The sequence below is a fragment of the Tachysurus fulvidraco genome, chromosome 16 (assembly GCF_022655615.1).
Source record: "Tachysurus fulvidraco isolate hzauxx_2018 chromosome 16, HZAU_PFXX_2.0, whole genome shotgun sequence".
NCBI lineage: Eukaryota > Metazoa > Chordata > Actinopteri > Siluriformes > Bagridae > Tachysurus > Tachysurus fulvidraco.
Window position 1 is genome coordinate 8525967 of NC_062533.1, and position 24609 is coordinate 8550575.

General features: G+C 40.3%; 1 protein-coding gene across 10 annotated transcripts in view; it reads right to left on the reverse strand.

Annotated features, from left to right (window-relative positions):
- LOC113644663 overlaps nt 1-24609 on the reverse strand; it is a 115470-nt gene that overhangs the window by 60619 nt on the left and 30242 nt on the right. For 9 of the 10 annotated variants that reach the window (XM_047801492.1, XM_047801495.1, XM_047801494.1 and 6 more), the window contains 5 exons: nt 4334-24025; nt 3273-3449; nt 2788-2943; nt 2251-2486; nt 105-2160 (listed from right to left, as the gene is read on the reverse strand). In XM_047801492.1, the coding sequence (XP_047657448.1) occupies nt 105-2160; nt 2251-2486; nt 2788-2943; nt 3273-3449; nt 4334-24025 (22317 nt within the window). The remainder of the gene's footprint in view (nt 1-104; nt 2161-2250; nt 2487-2787; nt 2944-3272; nt 3450-4333; nt 24026-24609) is intronic. The other variant, XM_047801496.1, reaches the window with a different exon arrangement.

Genomic DNA, 24609 nt, shown 5'->3' on the forward strand with positions numbered 1-24609 from the left:
TGTATTGAATCAACAAAAAAAATAAGAAGCAGTAGGTAGAAAAATACATTTAAGCCTTTAACAATCCTAACATTTATCTGTCTGGAAAATATTAAAGCATTTACCATCTGCATTTTACAGTCGTTTAAAATTCTTTTTCCTGTGTCGGTGGTTTTTCCATAACCTTCAACAGCTTTCCAGTCGTTGGAAATCTCCAATATTCGCAGTACTGAAGTCAATGACCGCTCCAGTGTCAAGCATGTTTGTAGTGCAACAGTAATGGCCTGGTCACTTGGATCCAGGCAGCTGTTCTGCTTTAGCTGCTTTTCAACTCTCATAAAGTGGTCAGTTATTGGAGTCAGCTTCCTAAGATTGCTAAAGCTGCTAGCCAGTAGGGAGTCCTCCTGGTTTTCAACATCATTGCTAATACATTTTTCCCAGGTAGAAAGACTTTGAAGCCTGTTTTGAATCTTTTGCCTCTCTGAGTTCAACTGTGATGGGAAGAGGTCACCAGAAATGGCCTCCAGTTGCTCTGCAGTTTCCTGACAGTATATCTTCACCAGACGTATCTCCACTAGCAGAGTCTGACCCAAATGGAGTCTTTTATCAACATCTTTGCTGCTGTCCATGACCTCAAATACTCTCTTCTTCACTTCCTCAAAGTGGTTTTCTAAATGTTTTTTAGATTTCAGATATTCTTCGTGTCCCATGCTCTGCTGATCCAAGAGCCTCATTTTCTCCTGTAAGCTCAGAATGGTCTGTAGAATGTCTTTCCTCTGTTTCTCCTGGCAATGCTGAAATTCCAGCACTTGAGAAAGATGGTCTATTAACATGTGTCTTATAGGGACAAAAGCAGCATGTGTGTGTTCTTGTGTTACAGGATATCTTTGCTTCTCAAGGTCAGTTGTTATTTGACGTAAACTCTTCTGGATGGCAGTAAATTCTTCTGTATATGATTTCTGGGCTTTCAAGATCTCCTTTAGCTCCCAACATTTGGTTTCTTTACATTTTACAATTCCAGTGATCTCTTCTTGCAGGGTGCTGAGTTTGTTGATAAGGTGGAAAGTGTCTACAGAACTGAGACCATGACTTGTGTTCTTTGTTTCATCCAGAAGTGTCTGAATGATAGATAGCCGCTTCTCAGCTTCTTTTAAAGTAGATTTCTCCTTTTGCTGGTAGACTCGCAAGTCTGTGATAGAGCTTCCAAACTGGATTGCTGCAGCTTTATTTGATTCTTTCTCTAAGAGTGAGACCAACCAGGTGGTAATATCTGTAATCTGCATGTCCAGTCTCTGTCTAGCATGCAGCATTTGGTTAAGTTCTGCAGAAACATTCTCTGCCTTCTCTGAGATCTTACTGTAGATATTCTCTAAAGTCTGGATTGCAGATAACATATGATGAGAATCCACCTGGCTAAGTCCTGCAATCTGTTCTTTTAATTTCATAACCACAGAGGACAATGTGAATTGCTTGGAGGATATGTCTGACTGCAGTTTCTTCATGCTGGTAACCTGCTGACTGGCTTCCTCTGGGAAAAGACATAACTTCTTTTTCCTGATGATTCTGTTCTCTGTTTGTTTTGCCCAAGCAAACCAGCTTTTCATAGTATCAATGATCTCTGCCAATAGGTGGTCAGTGGGACAGACAGACTCAGCACAATGATTCTCTTGAACACAATCCAACTGAGATTTCAGATTCTGGAAAGCATTGCTAATGTCTTCCTTCTCCTTCTCCCCAAGTGGACATTGGAAAAGAGCCTGTGAGTGCTCAAGAAGATACATGTATTGTTCATTTATTTCCACAAACTTATAAAATGTTATCATTTCTTGTATGGCCCTTTGACAGTCTTTTATCTGAGTCAAAGGTGAGGGAGAAGCTATCTGCAGAACCTTTAATTCACCAAGACATGTGTTAGCATCCTTAATTAGTATAGAAGTTTCTGATATACAATGGTCAGCATGCGTTAAGGTTCTGTCTGCTGTGCCCTCTAAAATCTGCCATTTTTTCTGCAAATTTTTAACCTGGATAAGACATGACACTGCACGCTCAGCCTCTCCTAAATAAGGTAACAAATGGCAACTTGTATGCATCAGGTCTTCTAGCATCTTCCTGTTTTGATCCATGTGCTTGAGGAATGCACTGAGTTTTTTTGCTTGAACAGCACTGCTTTTTAAAGAAACCCTATAGAAATAAAAAAGAGAAAAAAGTACAGTTTTTTATGTTACATATCAAACTATCTGTAAACTAATTGAACATAACATAAACTCTTACAGGCTCAGTGAATCCAACTCTTCCTCCAGTTCCTGAAGCATGTCTTGGATGGCTTTTATTTCTAGGTGATATTGTGTGACCTGTTGGAGCTGAGCCTCTTTAACCTTTACTGTGGCTGTAGCATCCACCAGCACTGAATTCCATCTCTCCTTCATATTCTGGTTGAGCTGAGAGAGATCCAAGCCTCCACACTGAGATTGTGAAGCCAACTGCTCCTCAACATACTGTTTATAGGTCTGAAGAAACACACCAAAATGGCAGTTTATCAAAATGTCAAATTTGCAATTAGAGATGGTGTGACAACTTTAATGAGCCTCATTTTAACTGATTAAGGGTTTTCTTGTTAAGATGGATCAAACTTGTATATGTAAAAGCAGAACTCTGTTTGTGCCAGTTAAGCTGCCTTTCTGTGTGACTCAACAAAACGTTCAGTACTTTGCAATTCTATCAAATATACCAAAGCCCAAAGCATGCAGATCAGGTGCAGAATGGATGCAGGTGATTTACAAAAAAAAAACTTTGATAAAACAAGCATACCTCTGCTTCCTGAAGTTGCTGAGTCATTAGTTCTTTGCTGAGCTGGGCTGGCTTATATCGACATTTCAAAATGTTAAGAATAGACCTTCCTAGTTGGTTCTCCATTTCTGTAGCCAATGGCTGTAGAGGCCACTGTGCCTCCATAGTCTTATATTCCTGAAAAACAACAAGAACATGTAATCATAAAGATGGCTACTGAAATCTTGGATTTACTTGAGCACAGGAAATCTCTGATGGCACATCATTCCTGTACAGTCTCTTTCCAGAGCTACTAGCACACATTTAATAATATAAGACACTTCAAAACCTACCAGTATATTTGATAAACACATCATGATGTAACCTCTTTACACTATATTACAGCAACACAAATTAGTATCTTGAATATATTAAGCACTTATTTGCAAACATGAAAAACAAGTGTAAGTACACATTGAAATTAGTTACTGTATAGTTATATTTTTACTACTGCCTTTCAAACTTACTCTGGGATCATCACTGGTATCCATTACAGAGTGAACATTTCTGTTTATATCCAATAAGGTGCCCAGTGCAGATGCACAGGAAAGCTGGTTTGCTGTCCTTGTTAGCTTGCTGTTGTCCTTGAAGCCTTCACATTGATCTCCTTCACTTCCATTTTTGGCTTTGAACATTTCTTGTGTCTAAGCATTTAAAAATAATTGGAAACACATTTGCAGAAAACATTATACCTCACTGCTTTTTATGGTTATAATTATGTCCTATGTGAATATGTATATCCCAGTGGCAACTGAAGTGGAAAAGAAACTGTGTTGAGAGTTGGAGCTTTCCTATGGGGCGTGGTGTGCCTTGAGCAACCCAGATAACAGCTGTTCAGCAGGTCTGTACAACTAGTTGTTGCATATAATATAATTCATCAACCATTCACATGCAAAACCTGCCAGCTTCAAAGCCACATCACACACCAAACTGAATATACTGTATGTTATAGACTTTAAAATAAAACTAACCAACTAGCTTATCAAATGCATACTACAGGAAAAATATGTGAAAAATACAGGAGTTCACACAATAAACATATTAGAAAAGTGCTCAGAATGGTCCAAATGTTAAATATCAAGCCATTATACTTAGATTTGGCATTAAAAGTGACAGTGAGAAAGTACCACAAGAAATGGCAACGAAAGAATTTTTTTAAATAGGAAGTTTCCTGGGATCTTCAGCACACAAAAAAACATTATTCACATTTTAAATGTTCGTAATTTATTTCAAATGACCTTTTCAAAAAAACTATTCAAATACAGCTGTGCCACATCTCATAAAATTTTGCCTTTCAAAAAAGGCTTAGAAATGTCAAAGCAATAAAGGAAACATTTTTCTGTGCTGTGAAAACCCCCTGAAAGCTTCACGTTGAACAGTTTAAATGAAGTGCTGACAGGAGTCTGATCGCACACTCAGCGACAAAACTCAACAATTGTGCCTTTTTTCCCTATTGTATCATGGAGGACCACACTGGCAATGAATGGCTACATTGAAAATCATATAAAGTCAATGCATGTGAAGATACCTGTAAGCAGTCACTGCTGTCTGTATTCTCAGCCTGCTCCTTTGAGCCTGCTTCTGCATGGATGCTGAAATCGAGCTGTAATGGTACTGCAGTGGTTATCTGTGACTCAGCTCTGGATGTCTCTGAAATGTCCCCTGAATTAGGAACTTGCTTCTGAATGCTGTTGTTAAGGTCTGTTGACTTTATATTGTAAGGATGACTGCCTGTGGTACTGGAATGGCTAGTACCTACAAGGGTGGACCTTGTTTCACTCAGCTGTCTATCTGTATTCTCTGGGAAATCCATGTCTTCTCTGCCTTCTATAGCATCCAATGCTTTAACAGCTAAAGTACAGACATTTGTGGGTGATGGAGTATATTTTTGACTATATTCTTTGGATTCAGTTATTGTTGTTTCAGTGGCATTTATATGCCTTGTAGCCGTTTGAGATTGCAGAGAGCTGCCTTCACTCGTTTTGTTGGAACTAGACGTCTCAGACTTCTTTTGTTCTTGATAATTTGTCTGTTCTTCCTTTGTGTTTTGCTTCAGAATTATAGGACTGGCAGGCTTAAAACACTCTCTGTCACCTGCTATTGCTAGTTCAGTGGGTGCTTGATTTATATTTGTTGTTTCGTGAGAGTCTTCTATGGCCTGGTCATTTTTATTCGCTCCGATCATATTGCCAGTGGGGTCATGATCTTCTGTTATAGCAACAACCTCATTATGCAGCACATGTGTTCCTGTAATATCTCTGTGAAGCATCATACAATCTTGATCAACTGACATATCTTCATGTCCAGATGTTTCTGCATCAACAGAGATTTGGACTTGGGAATGAGGATTTCGAGTCTGAATTGTTAGCGTTGAAAACGCTGAAGCTTGTTTACTTGACAAATCTGACAAGTGTTCAGAACTGAATTCATCAGCATCTCCAGCTTTGGGAAGCTCCATAGACTCCTGAGCATCAGGTTTAAGTATGGGATGATCAACATCGGGAATAATAGTAAATACTTGATCAGTCCAAGGGGTATTACTGGTTTCACTCTTCGTGGATGACATATGAGGTTCACACTTGTTTGTATCAGATATCTGATTTGACAAGTCAGTAGTAGGAAATTCATCTTCCTCTGGGACTGGACATTGTGAAATATCAGTGCGTCTGTGTGTTGGATTAGTTTTGAAAATGTATGAATCTGATTCAGCCTTATCAGTATCTGGGTCAACCGTGGCATCTAAATTTGTGATTTTTAGTCTGTCCACGTTGTCATCAAAATAAATCTCTGCTGTAGTAACAGCTTCCTGATTCTGCAGCACATCCATGACTGGTATTGTAGATTGTTGAATGGATATAGTATCAGGTTCAATTTCTTGAACTGCTTGATATTGCTGGACATCTGCCTCTACAGATTCTCTGTCAGGTAACAAAGAAGCTTGATGGTGTGACATATCTACGTCTCCACAGGAATCTTCTATACCAACAGGGGTTTGGACTTGTTGAAGATCAGCATTTTCATTCTGACTTGGTTGCACTGGTTCTGTTTGTATGGATGATTGCATTTCCTCTTGACAATCCAGTGACTGCATATGATCCTCACTATATATTTTTGTTCCTGATTTAACATCCTCTGAATTAGCAGCATAATTTCCAGGACCAACATCATTATCATCATCTGACTGGTGCTTCTCAGGTTTTAATGGAGATTGATCAACATCCAGAATGATGGTATAAACGTTTGCAGCACCAAGACTACTTTGGTTGTCACTTTCTATGGGTAACATACAAGAATCAGGCTGGTTTATATCAGGCATCTGACTCAAATCTATTTCTGTTCTAGAAATGTCAAGAACTTCTGCTGATGTATTATGTGAAAAATCAGCATCTTCATTCTGAACCGATTGCACTGATTCTGTATGTAAGGACAGTTGGATTTTCACAACATTGTCCACTGACTTCATTTGAGCCTCATCACTTTTTGTTCTGCTTGATTTAGAGTCTGCTGCATTATCAGTGAGACTGTCAAAACTGAAGTCATTAGGATCTCCTGCTGTAGGATACTTCACTGACTGCTGCCCATCAGGTTTGGCTGTGGGCTGATCAACATCCAGAATGGATTTACAGACTGTTTCAGGCCCAATGCTGACTTTGTTGTCACTGTCCATGTGTACTGTCCTAAATTCAGGCTGGTTTGCATCAGGTGTCTGATTTGAAGGGTTAATTACTGTTGTAGAAATTTGGAGGACTTCTGAATCTGGACCATAAGAAACATCAGCTTCTCTGTGTGTTGGCTCAGTTCTTGTTCTGAACGTAATATAATCTTCTTCTGTATTTGTCTGTTTATGTTCTATTTCTGTTCCAGAAATTTGAAGAACCTCTGGTACTGGACCTTGTGAAATATCAATTATTGTGTGTGAGAATTCAGGTTCTTGCCTGAACTTGATGGTGTCCTCTTTGGATTTTGCCTGTTCAGTTTCTGGGTCAGTTGTGCTTTTGGTGCTTGGGCTTGCATTTTGTTGTCTGTCCCCTGTGTCACAATCTATAGACATAGTGTGCAGCTGGTAGGAAACATTTCTTCCATCAAGATCTTTAGTTGAATCAACTCCCTGGTTATTCAGCACATCCTCTTCTGTAACTGCAGGTTGTGTTGTGTCTGTGGCATCAAGATGACGTGCGCTAGTTGTGTGATGATGCTGAGAGCTGCCTTCACACATTTCTTTGGAGATTGTTGTTTCACTTTTCCGGTCTTCTGTATTAACTCTTTTATCTGTTTTCATCACACTCTTGCTTTTCTTCTTTTTCCTAACAGAACTGGAATCCTCGGAATTATGGCAGTCTTTTCCTTTAGACTGTTTGGTGTCCTGCTCATTTGTGCTTTTGTCATATCCAGTAGCTTTCTGTTGTCTCTCTTTCCTGCCCTGATCTATAGATCCATCAGTTTGCTGATAGGAAATGGTTATGGTCTCAGGTTCTATTTCTTGAACTGCTTGATATTGCTGCGCATCTGCCGCTACAGATTCTCTGTCAGGTAACAAAGAAACTTGATGGTGTGACACATCTACGTCTCCACAGGAATCTTCTATACCAACAGGGGTTTGGACTTGTTGAAGATCAGCATTTTCATTCTGAATTGGTTGCACTGGTTCTGTTTGTATGGATGATTGCATTTCCTCTTGACAATCCAGTGACTGCATATGATCCTCACTATATATTTTTGTTCCTGATTTCACATCCTCTGAATTAGCAGCAGAATTTCCAGGACCATATTCATTATCATCATCTGACTGGTGCTTCTCAGGTTTTAATGGAGATTGATCAACATCCAGAATGATGGTATAAACTTTTGCAGCACCAAGACTACTGTGGTTGTCACTGTCTATGGGTAACATACAAGAATCAGGCTGGTTTATATCAGGCGTCTGACTCAAATCTATTTCTGTTCTAGAAATGTCAAGAACTTCTGCTGATGTATTATGTGAAAAATCAACTTCTTCTTGTTTTTGTTCACTTACTGCTCTGAACTTACTAGTTTCTTCTGGTTTTGCCTGTTCTGAATCTGGTTCATTTCTCTCAATTGGGATCGCCCTCTTGTGCCCTGGCTGTTGGTGTGGATCTGGATACACAGGAGATTTTTGGGAGTAATCAGATCTAACATTAATCTCTGCTGTTGTAACAACTTGTTGATTCTGCAATGCATCCATTACTGGTATTGTAGATTCTTGACTTGACAAATCTGCATCTTCAGTGGTACTGTCTGCACAAACATTGGCCTGCTGTTGATGTGATTGAGCATCTTCATTCTGAACTGATTGCACTGATTCTGTATGTAAGGACAGTTGGATTTTCACAACATTGTCCACTGACTTCATTTGAGCCTCATCACTTTTTGTTCTGCTTGATTTAGAGTCTGCTGCATTATCAGTGAGACTGTCAAAACTGAAGTCATTAGGATCTCCTGCTGTAGGATACTTCACTGACTGCTGCCCATCAGGTTTGGCTGTGGGCTGATCAACATCCAGAATGGATTTACAGACTGTTGCAGGCCCAATGCTGACTTTGTTGTCACTGTTCATGTGTAGTGTCCTAAATTCAGGCTGGTTTGCATCAGGTGTCTGATTTGAAGGGTTAATTACTGCTGTAGAAATTTGGAGGACTTCTGAATCTGGACCATAAGAAACATCAGCTTCTCTGTGTGTCGGCTCAGTGCCCGTTCTGAACGTGACATAATCTTCTTCTGTATTTGTCTGTTTCTGTTCTATTTCTGTTCCAGAAATTTGAAGAACCTCTGGTACTGGACCTTGTGAAATATCACTTATTGTGTGTGAGAATTCAGGTTCTTGCCTGAACTTGATGGTGTCCTCTTTGGATTTTGCCTGTTCAGTTTCTGGGTCAGTTGTGCTTTTGGTGCTTAGGCTTGCTTTTTGTTGTCTGTCACCAGTGTCACAATCTATAGACATAGTGTGCAGCTGGTAGGAAACATTTCTTCCATCAAGATCTTTAGTTGAATCAACTCCCTGGTTATTCAGCACATCCTCTTCTGTGACTGCAGGCTGTGTTGTGTCTGTGGCATCAAGATGACGTGCGCTAGTTGTGTGATGATGCTGAGAGCTGCCTTCACTCATTCCTTTGGAGATTGTTGTTTCACTTTTCCGGTCTTCTGTATTAACTCTTTTATCTGTTTTAATCACACTATTGCTTTTCTTCTTTTTCTTAACAGAACCGGACTGCTGGGAATGATGGCTGTCTTTTCCTTTAGCCTGTTTGGTGTCCTGCTCATTTGTGTTTTTGTCATATCCAGTTGCTTTCTGTTGTCTCTCTTTCCTGCCCTGATCTATAGATCCATCAGTTTGCTCATAGGTAATGGTTATAGTCTCAGGCCCTATTTCTTGAACTGCTTGATATTGCTGCACATCTGCCTCTACAGATTCTCTGTCAGGTAACAAAGAAGCTTGATGGTGTGACACATCTACGTCTCCACAGGAATCTTCTATACCAACAGGGGTTTGGACTTGTTGAAGATCAGCATTTTCATTCTGACTTGGTTGCACTGGTTCTGTTTGTATGGATGATTGCATTTCCTCTTGACAATCCAGTGACTGCATATGATCCTCACTATATACTTTTGTTCCTGATTTCACATCCTCTGAATTAGCAGCAGAATTTCCAGGACCAAAGTAATTATCATCATCTGACTGGTGCTTCTCAGGTTCTAATGGAGATTGATCAACATCCAGAATGATGGTATAAACTTTTGCAGCACCAAGACTACTTTGGTTGTCACTGTCTATGGGTAACATGCAAGAATCAGGCTGGTTTATATCAGGCATCTGACTCAAATCTATTTCTGTTCTAGAAATGTCAAGAACTTCTGCTGATGTATTATGTGAAAAATCAGCATCTTCATTCTGAACTGATTGCACTGATTCTGTATGTAAGGACAGTTGGATTTTCACAACATTGTCCACTGACTTCGTTTGAGCCTCATCACTTTTTGTTCTGCTTGATTTAGAGTCTGCTGCATTATCAGTGAGACTGTCAAAACTGAAGTCATTAGGATATCCTGCTGTAGGATACTTCACTGACTGCTGCCCATCAGGATTGGCTGTCGGCTGATCAACATCCAGAATGGATTTACAGACTGTTGCAGGCCCAATGCTGACTTTGTTGTCACTGTCCATGTGTACTGTCCTAAATTCAGGCTGGTTTACATCAGGTGTCTGATTTGAAGGGTAAATTACTGTTGTAGAAATTTGGAGGACTTCTGAATCTGGACCATAAGAAACATCAGCTTCTCTGTGTGTCGGCTCAGTGCCCGTTCTGAACGTGAAATAATCTTCTTCTGTATTTGTCTGTTTCTGTTCTATTTCTGTTCCAGAAACTTGAAGAACCTCTGGCACTGGACCTTGTGAAATATCACTTCTTGTGTCTGAGTATTCAGGTTCTTGCCTGAACTTGGTGTCCTCTTTGGATTTTGCCTGTTCAGTTTCTGGGTCAGTTGTGCTTTTGGTGCTTGGGCTTGCTTTTTGTTGTCTGCCACCTGTGTCACAATCTATAGACATAGTGTGCAGCTGGTAGGAAACATTTCTTCCATCAAGATCTTTCGTTGAATCAACTCCCTGGTTATTCAGCACATCCTCTTCTGTGACTGCGGGCTGTGTTGTGTCTGTGGCATCAAGATGACGTGCGCTAGTTGTGTGATGATGCTGAGAGCTGCCTTCACTCATTTCTTTGGAGATTGTTGTTTCACTTTTCCGGTCTTCTGTATTAACTCTTTTATCTGTTTTCATCATAATCTTACTTTTCTTCTTTTTCTTAACAGAACCAGACTGCTGGGAATGATGGCTGTCTTTTCCTTTAGACTGTTTGGTGTCCAGCTCATTTGTGCTTTTGTCATATCCAGTAGCTTTCTGTTGCCTCTCTTTCCTGCCCTGATCAATAGAGCCATCAGTTTGCTGATAGGAAATGGACATAGTATCAAGTCCAATTTCTTGAACTGCTTGACATTGCTGCACGTCTGCCTCTACAGATTCTCTGTCAGGTAACAAAGAAGCTTGATGGTGTGACACATCTATGTCTCCACCGGAATCTTCTATACCAACAGGGGTTTGGACTTGTTGAAGATCAGCATTTTCATTCTGACTTGGTTGCACTGGTTCTGTTTGTATGGATGATTGCATTTCCTCTTGACAATCCAGTGACTGCATATGATCCTCACTATATACTTTTGTTCCTGATTTCACATCCTCTGAATTAGCAGCAGAATTTCCAGGACCATACTCATTATCATCATCTGACTGGGGCTTCTCAGGTTCTAATGGAGATTGATCAACATCTAGAATGATGGTATAAACATTTTCAGCACCAAGACTAATTTGCTTGTCACTGTCTATGGGTAACATACAAGAATCAGGCTGGTTTATATCAGGCATCTGACTCAAATCTATTTCTGTTCTAGAAATGTCAAGAACTTCTGCTGATGTATTATGTGAAAAATCAGCATCTTCATTCTGAACTGATTGCACTGATTCTGTATGTAAGGACAGTTGGATTTTCACAACATTGTCCACTGACTTCGTTTGAGCCTCATCACTTTTTGTTCTGCTTGATTTAGAGTCAGCTGCATTATCAGTGAGACTGTCAAAACTGAAGTCATTAGGATATCCTGCTGTAGGATACTTCACTGACTGCTGCCCATCAGGTTTGGCTGTGCGCTGATCAACATCCTGAATGGATTTACAGACTGTTGCAGGCCCAATGCTGACTTTGTTGTCACTGTCCATGTGTACTGTCCTAAATTCAGGCTGGTTTGCATCAGGTGTCTGATTTGAAGGGTCAATTACTGTTGCAGAAATTTGGAGAACTTCTGAATCTGGACCATAAGAAACATCAGCTTCTCTGTGTGTCGGCTCAGTTCCCCTTCTGAACGTGACATAATCTTCTTCTGTATTTGTCTGTTTATGTTCTATTTCTGTTCTAGAAATTTGAAGAACCTCTGGTACTGGACCTTGTGAAATATCAATTATTGTGTCTGAATATTCAGGTTCTTGCCTGAACTTGGTGTCCTCTTTGGATTTTGCCTGTTCAGTTTCTGGGTCAGTTGTGCTTTTGGTGCTTGGGCTTGCTTTTTGTTGTCTGCCACCTGTGTCACAATCTATAGACATAGTGTGCAGCTGGTAGGAAACATTTCTTCCATCAAGATCTTTAGTTGAATCAACTCCCTGGTTATTCAGCACATCCTCTTCTGTGACTGCAGGCTGTGTTGTGTCTGTGGCATCAAGATGACGTGCGCTAGTTGTGTGATGATGCTGAGAGCTGCCTTCACTCATTTCTTTGGAGATTGTTGTTTCACTTTTCCGGTCTTCTGTATTAACTCTTTTATCTGTTTTCATCACAATCTTACTTTTCTTCTTTTTCTTAACAGAACCGGACTGCTGGTAATGATGGCTGTCTTTTCCTTTAGACTGTTTGGTGTCCAGCTCATTTGTGCTTTTGTCATATCCAGTAGCTTTCTGTTGCCTCTCTTTCCTGCCCTGATCAATAGAGCCATCAGTTTGCTGATAGGAAATGGACATAGTATCAAGTCCAATTTCTTGAACTGCTTGACATTGCTGCACATCTGCCTCTACAGATTCTCTGTCAGGTAACAAAGAAGCTTGATGTTGTGACACATCTATGTCTCCACAGGAATCTTCTATACCAACAGGGGTTTGGACTTGTTGAAGATCAGCATTTTCATTCTGACTTGGTTGCACTGGTTCTGTTTGTATGGATGATTGCATTTCCTCTTGACAATCCAGTGACTGCATATGATCCTCACTATATATGTTTGTTCCTGATTTCACATCCTCTGAATTAGCAGCAGAATTTCCAGGACCATATTCATTATCATCATCTGACTGGTGCTTCTCAGGTTTTAATGGAGATTGATCAACATCCAGAATGATGGTATAAACTTTTGCAGCACCAAGACTACTGTGGTTGTCACTGTCTATGGGTAACATGCAAGAATCAGGCTGGTTTATATCAGGCGTCTGACTCAAATCTATTTCTGTTCTAGAAATGTCAAGAACTTCTGCTGATGTATTATGTGAAAAATCAGCATCTTCATTCTGAACTGATTGCACTGATTCTGTATGTAAGGACAGTTGGATTTTCACAACATTGTCCACTGACTTCGTTTGAGCCTCATCACTTTTTGTTCTGCTTGATTTAGAGTCAGCTGCATTATCAGTGAGACTGTCAAAACTGAAGTCATTAGGATATCCTGCTGTAGGATACTTCACTGACTGCTGCCCATCAGGTTTGGCTGTGCGCTGATCAACATCCTGAATGGATTTACAGACTGTTGCAGGCCCAATGCTGACTTTGTTGTCACTGTCCATGTGTACTGTCCTAAATTCAGGCTGGTTTGCATCAGGTGTCTGATTTGAAGGGTCAATTACTGTTGCAGAAATTTGGAGAACTTCTGAATCTGGACCATAAGAAACATCAGCTTCTCTGTGTGTCGGCTCAGTTCCCCTTCTGAACGTGACATAATCTTCTTCTGTATTTGTCTGTTTATGTTCTATTTCTGTTCTAGAAATTTGAAGAACCTCTGGTACTGGACCTTGTGAAATATCAATTATTGTGTCTGAATATTCAGGTTCTTGCCTGAACTTGGTGTCCTCTTTGGATTTTGCCTGTTCAGTTTCTGGGTCAGTTGTGCTTTTGGTGCTTGGGCTTGCTTTTTGTTGTCTGCCACCTGTGTCACAATCTATAGACATAGTGTGCAGCTGGTAGGAAACATTTCTTCCATCAAGATCTTTAGTTGAATCAACTCCCTGGTTATTCAGCACATCCTCTTCTGTGACTGCAGGCTGTGTTGTGTCTGTGGCATCAAGATGACGTGCGCTAGTTGTGTGATGATGCTGAGAGCTGCCTTCACTCATTTCTTTGGAGATTGTTGTTTCACTTTTCCGGTCTTCTGTATTAACTCTTTTATCTGTTTTCATCACAATCTTACTTTTCTTCTTTTTCTTAACAGAACCGGACTGCTGGTAATGATGGCTGTCTTTTCCTTTAGACTGTTTGGTGTCCAGCTCATTTGTGCTTTTGTCATATCCAGTAGCTTTCTGTTGCCTCTCTTTCCTGCCCTGATCAATAGAGCCATCAGTTTGCTGATAGGAAATGGACATAGTATCAAGTCCAATTTCTTGAACTGCTTGACATTGCTGCACATCTGCCTCTACAGATTCTCTGTCAGGTAACAAAGAAGCTTGATGGTGTGACACATCTATGTCTCCACAGGAATCTTCTATACCAACAGGGGTTTGGACTTGTTGAAGATCAGCATTTTCATTCTGACTTGGTTGCACTGGTTCTGTTTGTATGGATGATTGCATTTCCTCTTGACAATCCAGTGACTGCATATGATCCTCACTATATATGTTTGTTCCTGATTTCACATCCTCTGAATTAGCAGCAGAATTTCCAGGACCATATTCATTATCATCATCTGACTGGTGCTTCTCAGGTTTTAATGGAGATTGATCAACATCCAGAATGATGGTATAAACTTTTGCAGCACCAAGACTACTGTGGTTGTCACTGTCTATGGGTAACATACAAGAATCAGGCTGGTTTATATCAGGCGTCTGACTCAAATCTATTTCTGTTCTAGAAATGTCAAGAACTTCTGCTGATGTATTATGTGAAAAATCAGCATCTTCATTCTGAACTGATTGCACTGATTCTGTATGTAAGGACAGTTGGATTTTCACAACATTGTCCACTGACTTCGTTTGAGCCTCATCACTTTTTGTTCTGCTTGATTTAGAGTCAGCTGCATTATCAGTGAGACTGTCAAAACTGAAGTCATTAGGATATCCTGCTGTAGGATACTTCACTGACTGCTGCCCATCAGGTTTGGCTGTGCGCTGATCAACATCCTGAATGGATTTACAGACTGTTGCAGGCCCAATGCTGACTTTGTTGTCACTGTCCATGTGTACTGTCCTAAATTCAGGCTGGTTTGCATCAGGTGTCTGATTTGAAGGGTCAATTACTGTTGCAGAAATTTGGAGAACTTCTGAATCTGGACCATAAGAAACATCAGCTTCTCTGTGTGTCGGCTCAGTTCCCCTTCTGAACGTGACATAATCTTCTTCTGTATTTGTCTGTTTATGTTCTATTTCTGTTCTAGAAATTTGAAGAACCTCTGGTACTGGACCTTGTGAAATATCAATTATTGTGTCTGAATATTCAGGTTCTTGCCTGAACTTGGTGTCCTCTTTGGATTTTGCCTGTTCAGTTTCTGGGTCAGTTGTGCTTTTGGTGCTTGGGCTTGCATTTTGTTGTCTGTCCCCTGTGTCACAATCTATAGACATAGTGTGCAGCTGGTAGGAAACATTTCTTTCATCAAGATCTTTAGTTGAATCAACTCCCTGGTTATTCAGCACATTTTTTTCTGTAACTGCAAGTTGTGTTGTGTCTGTGGCATCAAGATGACGTGCGCTAGTTGTGTGATGATGCTGAGAGCTGCCTTCACACATTTCTTTGGAGATTGTTGTTTCACTTTTCCGGTCTTCTGTATTAACTCTTTTATCTGTTTTCATCACACTCTTGCTTTTCTTCTTTTTCTTAACAGAACTGGACTGCTGGGAATGATGGCTGTCTATTCCTTTAGACTGTTTGGTGTCCTGCTCATTTGTGCTTTTGTCATATCCAGTAGCTTTCTGTTGTCTCTCTTTCCTGCCCTGATCTATGGATCCATCAGTTTGCTGATAGGAAATGGTTATGGTCTCAGGTTCTATTTCTTGAACTGCTTGATATTGCTGCACATCTGCCTCTACAGATTCTCTGTCAGGTAACAAAGAAACTTGATGGTGTGACACATCTACTTCTCCATGGGAATCTTCTATACCAACAGGGGTTTGGACTTGTTGAAGATCAGCATTTTCATTCTGACTTGGTTGCACTGGTTCTGTTTGTATGGATGATTGCATTTCCTCTTGACAATCCAGTGACAGCATATGATCCTCACTATATATGTTTGTTCCTGGTTTCACATCCTTTGAATTAGCAGCAGAATTTCCAGGACCATATTCATTATCATCATCTGACTGGTGCTTCTCAGGTTTTAATGGAGATTGATCAACATCCAGAATGATGGTATAAACTTTTGCAGCACCAATACTACTGTGGTTGTCACTGTCTATGGGTAACATACAAGAATCAGGCTGGTTTATATCAGGCGTCTGACTCAAATCTATTTCTGTTCTAGAAATGTCAAGAACTTCTGCTGATGTATTATGTGAAAAATCAACTTCTTCTTGTTTTTGTTCACTTACTGCTCTGAACTTACTAGTTTCTTCTGGTTTTACCTGTTCTGAATCTGGTTCATTTCTCTCAATTGGGATCGCCCTCTTGTGCCCTGGCTGTTGGTGCGGATCTAGATACACAGGAGATTTTTGGGCGTAATCAGATCTAACATTAATCTCTGCTGTTGTAACAACTTGTTGATTCTGCAATGCATCCATTACTGGTATTGTAGATTCTTGACTTGACAAATTTGCATCTTCAGTGGTACTGTCTGCACAAACATTGGCCTGCTGTTGATGCGATTGAGCATCTTCATTCTGAACTGTTTGCACTGATTCTGTATGTAAGGACAGTTGGATTTTCACAACATTGTCCACTGACTTCGTTTGAGCCTCATCATTTTTTGTTCTGCTTGATTTAGAGTCAGCTGCATTATCAGTGAGACTGTCAAAACTGAAGTCATTAGGATATCCTGCTGTAGGATACTTCACTGACTGCTGCCCATCAGGTTTGGCTGTGGGCTGATCAACATCCAGAATGGATTTACAGACTGTTGCAGGCCCAATGCTGACTTTGTTGTCACTGTCCATGTGTAGTGTCCTAAATTCAGGCTGGTTTGCATCAGGTGTCTGATTTGAAGGGTTAATTACTGTTGTAGAAATTTGGAGAACTTCTGAATCTGGACCATAAGAAACATCAGCTTCTCTGTGTGTCGGCTCAGTGACCGTTCTGAACGTGACATAATCTTCTTCTGTATTTGTCTGTTTATGTTCTATTTCTGTTCCAGAAATTTGAAGAACCTCTGGCACTGGACCTTGTGAAATATCACTTCTTGTGTCTGAGTATTCAGGTTCTTGCCTGAACTTGGTGTCCTCTTTGGATTTTGCCTGTTCAGTTTCTGGGTCAGTTGTGCTTTTGGTGCTTGGGCTTGCTTTTTGTTGTCTGCCACCTGTGTCACAATCTATAGACATAGTGTGCAGCTGGTAGGAAATATTTCTTCCATCAAGATCTTTAGTTGAATCAACTCCCTGGTTATTCAGCACATCCTCTTCTGTGACTGCAGGCTGTGTTGTGTCTGTGGCATCAAGATGACGTGCGCTAGTTGTGTGATGATGCTGAGAGCTGCCTTCACTCATTTCTTTGGAGATTGTTGTTTCACTTTTCCGGTCTTCTGTATTAACTCTTTTATCTGTTTTCATCACAATCTTACTTTTCTTCTTTTTCTTAACAGAACCGGACTGCTGGGAATGATGGCTGTCTTTTCCTTTAGACTGTTTGGTGTCCAGCTCATTTGTGCTTTTGTCATATCCAGTAGCTTTCTGTTGCTTCTCTTTCCTGCCCTGATCAATAGAGCCATCAGTTTGCTGATAGGAAATGGACATAGTATCAAGTCCAATTTCTTGAACTGCTTGACATTGCTGCACATCTGCCTCTACAGATTCTCTGTCAGGTAACAAAGAAGCTTGATGGTGTGACACATCTATGTCTCCACAGGAATCTTCTATACCAACAGGGGTTTGGACTTGTTGAAGATCAGCATTTTCATTCTGACTTGGTTGCACTGGTTCTGTTTGTATGGATGATTGCATTTCCTCTTGACAATCCAGTGACTGCATATGATCCTCACTATATATTTTTGTTCCTGATTTAACATCCTCTGAATTAGCAGCAGAATTTCCAGGACCAACATCATTATCATCATCTGACTGGTGCTTCTCAGGTTTTAATGGAGATTGATCAACATCCAGAATGATGGTATAAACGTTTGCAGCACCAAGACTACTTTGGTTGTCACTTTCTATGGGTAACATACAAGAATCAGGCTGGTTTATATCAGGCATCTGACTCAAATCTATTTCTGTTCTAGAAATGTCAAGAACTTCTGCTGATGTATTATGTGAAAAATCAGCATCTTCGTGCTGAACTGTTTGCACTGATTCTGTATGTAAGGACAGTTGGATTTTCACAACATTGTCCACTGACTTCATTTGAGCCTCATCACTTTTTGTTCTGCTTGATTTAGAGTCTGCTGCATTATCAGTGAGACTGTCAAAACTGAAGTCATTAGGATATCCTGCTGTAGGATACTTCACTGACTGCTGCCCATCAGGTTTGGCTGTGGGCTGATCAACATCCAGAATGGATTTACAGACTGTTGCAGGCCCAATGCTGACTTTGTTGTCACTGTCCATGTGTAGTGTCCTAAATTCAGGCTGGTTTGCATCAGGTGTCTGATTTGAAGGGTTAATTACTGTTGTAGAAATTTGGAGGACTTCTGAATCTGGACCATAAGAAACATCAGCTTCTCTGTGTGTCGGCTCAGTGCCCGTTCTGAACGTGACATAATCTTCTTCTGTATTTGTCTGTTTCTGTTCTATTTCTGTTCCAGAAATTTGAAGAACCTCTGGCACTGGACCTTGTGAAATATCACTTCTTGTGTCTGAGTATTCAGGTTCTTGCCTGAACTTGATGGTGTCCTCTTTGGATTTTGCCTGTTCAGTTTCTGGGTCAGTTGTGCTTTTGGTGCTTGGGCTTGCTTTTTGTTGTCTGCCACCCGTGTCACAATCTATAGACATAGTGTGCAGCTGGTAGGAAACATTTCTTCCATCAAGATCTTTAGTTGAATCAACTCCCTGGTTATTCAGCACATCCTCTTCTGTGACTGCAGGCTGTGTTGTGTCTGTGGCATCAAGATGACGTGCGCTAGTTGTGTGATGATGCTGAGAGCTGCCTTCACTCATTCCTTTGGAGATTGTTGTTTCACTTTTCCGGTCTTCTGTATTAACTCTTTTATCTGTTTTCATCACACTCTTGCTTTTCTTCTTTTTCTTAACAGAACCGGACTGCTGGGAATGATGGCTGTCTTTTCCTTTAGCCTGTTTGGTGTCCTGCTCATTTGTGCTTTTGTCATATCCAGTTGCATTCTGTTGTCTCTCTTTCCTGCCCTGATCTATAGATCCATCAGTTTGCTGATAGGAATTGGTTATAGTCTCAGGTTCTATTTCTTGAACTGCTTGATATTGCTGCACATCTGCTTCTACAGATTCTCTGTCAGGTAGCAAAGAAGCTTGATGGTGTGACACATCTACGTCTCCACAGGAATCTTCTATACCAACAGGGGTTTGGACTTGAAGATCAGCATTTTCATTCTGACTTGGTTGCACTGGTTCTGTTTGTATGGATGATTGCATTTCCTCTTGACAATCCAGTGACTGCATATGATCCTCACTATATACTTTTGTTCCTGATTTCACATCCTCTGAATTAGCAGCAGAATTTCCAGGACCATATTCATTATCATCATCTGACTGGTGCTTCTCAGGTTCTAATGGAGATTGATCAACATCCAGAATGATGGTATAAACTTTTGCAGCACCAAGACTAATTTGGTTGTCACTGTCTATGGGTAACATACAAGAATCAGGCTGGTTTACATCAGGCATCTGACTCAAATCTATTTCTGTTCTAGAAATGTCAAGAACCTTTACTGATGTGTTATGTGAAAAATCAACTTCTTGTTTTTGTTCACTTACTGCTCTGAACTTACTAGTTTCTTCTGGTTTTGCCTGTTCTGAATCTGGTTCATTTCTCTCAATTGGGATCGCCCTCTTGTGCTCTGGCTGTTGGTGTGGATCTGGATAAAAGGGAGATTTTTGGTAGTAATCAGATCTAACATTAATCTCTGCTGTTGTAACAAATTCCTGATTCTGCAATGCATCCATTACTGGTATTGTGGATTCTTGCCTTGACAAATCTGCATCTTCAGTGGTACTGTCTGCACAAACATTGGCCTGCTGTTGATGCGAATGAGCATCTTCATTCTGAACTGTTTGCACTGATTCTGAATGTAAGGACAGTTGGATTTTCACAACATTGTCCACTGACTTTGTTTGAGCCTCATCACATTTTGTTCTGCTTGATTTAGAGTCTGCTGCATTATCAGTGAGACTGTCAAAACTGAAGTCATTAGGATCTCCTGCTGTAGGATACTTCACTGACTGCTGCCCATCAGGATTGGGTATGAGCTGATCAACATCCAGAATGGGTTTACAGACTGTTGCAGGCCCAATGCTGACTTTGTTGTCACTGTCCATGTGTACTGTCCTAAATTCAGGCTGGTTTGCATCAGGTGTCTGATTTGAAGGGTCAATTACTGTTGCAGAAATTTGGTGGACTTCTGAATCTGGACCATGAGAAACATCAGCTTCTCTGTGTGTCGGCTCAGTTCCCCTTCTGAACGTGACATAATCTTCTTCTGTATTTGTCTGTTTCTGTTCTATTTCTGTTCTAGAAATTTGAAGAACCTTTGGTACTGGACCTTGTGAAATATCACTTATTGTGTCTGAGTATTCAGGTTCTTGCCTGAACTTGATGGTGTCCTCTTTGGATTTTGCCTGTTCAGTTTCTGGGTCAGTTGTGCTTTTGGTGCTTGGGCTTGCTTTTTGTTGTCTGCCACCTGTGTCACAATCTATAGACATAGTGTGCAGCTGGTAGGAAACATTTCTTCCATCAAGATCTTTAGTTGAATCAACTCCCTGGTTATTCAGCACATCCTCTTCTGTGACTGCAGGCTGTGTTGTGTCTGTGGCATCAAGATGACGTGCGCTAGTTGTGTGATGATGCTGAGAGCTGCCTTCAATCATTCCTTTGGAGATTGTTGTTTCACTTTTCCGGTCTTCTGTATTAACTCTTTTATCTGTTTTCCTGACACTCTTGCTTTTCTTCTTTTTCTTAACAGAACCGGACTGCTGGGAATGATGGCTGTCTTTTCCTTTAGCCTGTTTGGTGTCCTGCTCATTTGTGCTTTTGTCATATCCAGTTGCTTTCTGTTTTCTCTCTTTCCTGCCCTGATCTATAGATCCATCAGTTTGCTGATAGGAAATGGTTATAGTCTCAGGTCCTATTTCTTGAACTGCTTGATATTGCTGCACATCTGCCGCTACAGATTCTCTGTCAGGTAACAAAGAAGCTTGATGGTGTGACACATCTATGTCTCCACAGGAATCTTCTATACCAACAGGGGTTTGGACTTGTTGAAGATCAGCATTTTCATTCTGACTTGGTTGCACTGGTTCTGTTTGTATGGATGATTGCATTTCCTCTTGACAATCCAGTGACTGCATATGATCCTCACTATATACTTTTGTTCCTGATTTCACATCCTCTGAATTAGCAGCAGAATTTCCAGGACCATATTCATTATCATCATCTGACTGGTGCTTCTCAGGTTCTAATGGAGATTGATCAACATCCAGAATGATGGTATAAACTTTTGCAGCACCAAGACTACTTTGGTTGTCACTGTCTATGGGTAACATACAAGAATCAGGCTGGTTTATATCAGGCGTCTGACTCAAATCTATTTCTGTTCTAGAAATGTCAAGAACTTCTGCTGATGTATTCTGTGAAAAATCAGCATCTTCATTCTGAACTGATTGCACTGCTTCTGTATGTAAGGACAGTTGGATTTTCACAACATTGTCCTTTGACTTTGTTTGAGCCTCATCACTTTTTGTTCTGCTTGATTTAGAGTCTGCTGCATTATCAGTGAGACTGTCAAAACTGAAGTCATTAGGATCTCCTGCTGTAGGATACTTCACTGACTGCTGCCCATCAGGTTTGGCTATGGGCTGATCAACATCCAGAATGGATTTACAGACTGTTGCAGGCCCACTGCTGACTTTGTTGTCACTGTCCATGTGTACTGTCCTAAATTCAGGCTGGTTTGCATCAGGTGTCTGATTTGAAAGGTCAATAACTGTTGTAGAAATTTGGTGGACTTCTGAATCTGAACCATAAGAAACATCAGCTTCTCTGTGTGTCGGCTCCGTTCCCCTTCTCAACGTGACATAATCTTCTTCTGTATTTGTCTGTTTCTGTTCTATTTCTGTTCCAGAAATTTGAAGAACCTCTGGTACTGGACCTCGTGAAATATCACTTATTGTGTGTGAGAATTCAGGTTCTTGCCTGAACTTGATGGTGTCCTCTTTGGATTTTGCCTGTTCAGTTTCTGGGTCAGTTGTGCTTTTGGTGCTTGGGCTTGCTTTTTGTTGTCTGTCACCTGTGTCACAATCTATAGACATAGTGTGCAGCTGGTAGGAAACATTTCTTTCATCAAGATCTTTAGTTGAATCAACTCCCTGGTTATTCAGCACATCCTCTTCTGTGACTGCAGGCTGTGTTGTGTCTGTGGCATCAAGATGACGTGCGCTAGTTGTGTGATGATGCTGAGAGCTGCCTTCACTCATTTCTTTGGAGATTGTTGTTTCACTTTTCCGGTCTTCTGTATTAACTCTTTTATCTGTTTTCATCACAATCTTACTTTTCTTCTTTTTCTTAACAGAACCGGACTGCTGGGAATGATGGCTGTCTTTTCCTTTAGACTGTTTGGTGTCCAGCTCATTTGTGCTTTTGTCATATCCAGTAGCTTTCTGTTGCCTCTCTTTCCTGCCCTGATCAATAGAGCCATCAGTTTGCTGATAGGAAATGGACATAGTATCAAGTCCAATTTCTTGAACTGCTTGACATTGCTGCACATCTGCCTCTACAGATTCTCTGTCAGGTAACAAAGAAGCTTGATGTTGTGACACATCTACGTCTCCACAGGAATCTTCTATACCAACAGGGGTTTGGACTTGTTGAAGATCAGCATTTTCATTCTGACTTGGTTGCACTGGTTCTATTTGTATGGATGATTGCATTTCCTCTTGACAATCAAGTGACTGCATATGATCCTCACTATATATTTTTGTTCCTGATATCACATCCTCTGAATTAGCAGCAGAATTTCTAGGACAAATGCCACTATCCATGTCTGATAATGTGGAAGGTTGCTGACTTTGCACATGTGCATTTCCAGAGAAACATTCTGTAACAACAGCTGTTTGATTTTGCTGAAGATTATAATTTTCAGTTTTACTTAGTTCATCTATTTTTATAAGTGATTTAGAGTCTCTTTCTCCAGCAGTAAGATTTTCAGAACTGAATTCATTAATGTTCCTAGTTTTGGCCAATTCCAGTGACTGTTGCCCATCAGGTTTTATTACAGGTTGAGCGACATCCCAAATAGTACTACAAGATTTAGCATTTTCAAGAACACTTTTGTTGTTACTGTCCAAGAGCACCACACAAGATTGAGGCTGGTTTGCACCAGGTGTTTGATTCAACGAATCAATTTCTGTTGTAGAAAATTCAAGAGCCTCTGATACTGGACTATTTAAAACACCAGCTGAGTTTACAGTCTCTTGCCGGTCCCATTCCCTAGATATAATTTTTCGCTGATAGAAAACAGGTCTGCCATCAGTTGATTGTTTTGTATCAGTGTTCTTATATTGTAGCATATCTGCACATGTTTTATCCCCATGTGGTAGTGCAGAAGGCTGAGGAATTGTCAAATGTGCATCATGAGTGGAACTTTCTGTCAAAACATAGGTTTGTATTTGTTGAGAACTAACAATTTCAGTCTGATCTATCTGCAATGACTCAATAAGTGAGGTTGGTTCGTTTATCTCTAGACAATCCAATGACTTCATAAGGTCCTCTTTACTTTTTGATGTTCCTGATTTAGAGTCTGTTACCTTATCAGGCTTGTCAGAACTGAATTCAAAATCATCTCCCACTTTGGGAGACTCCATTGTCTGCTGCCCTTCAAGTATTATTTTGGGCTGATCTGCATGCAGAACAGTTTTACAGGCTTTTGCTGTCTTGGTGCAAGTTTGCTTGTCACTGTCAATGTGTAATGCAGAACCCTGCTGCTTTGAAAAATCAGCATCTGCAGAGGAACTCTCTGCATCGGCAGTGATTTCGGGTAAAGAAACAGTCTGAACTGGTTGTACTGATTCCATAAGTGAGGAAAACTGCATTCCCTCTAAAGAAATCTCATTACTGTGTTTACCATCTTCCTCTTCTCTTTCAGTTGCCTAATGATGTAGAGTAAAAAATGAAATGGGTTTAGTTAAATTTTCATGATCGATAGAATCTACAGAATCAAAACAGCACACTTCCTTGATTGGATGTAGAAAGATCAGTTTTCAGAACAACATTAACACCAGGTTTTGTACCAGCAGCTGTGTGTTGATGGTCTGCATCTGTAGTTAAGATCAGTGCACAGCTCATAATCTGTCATGTCTTTAATAATGTTCAGGGGATGCTCAGTTTCACCTGAAGAATATTTGATATGCTGTTCCATGATTAGGTTTAATTCTATTATATCTTTTTTACATGTCATCATCTATATTTTGAGCAACTATCTGCATAGAATGTTATCATACAAAATTATACCAATCCTAAATCAGTCTAATACTAAATAACCAATCCTAGGAACTCCCTGGTACATTTTGATAAATCATGTTACAGATGGGCTCCAAGTAAAGCCTCATATAATGGAAACTTTGTCATAGCCACAATATTCTCCAAATGGACAACCAACATAAGCACTTAACCTTGATGAGCTGAACTGCAGACTAGGTTAATGGAATAGTTACTCATTTAAAGTGGCTGTGTT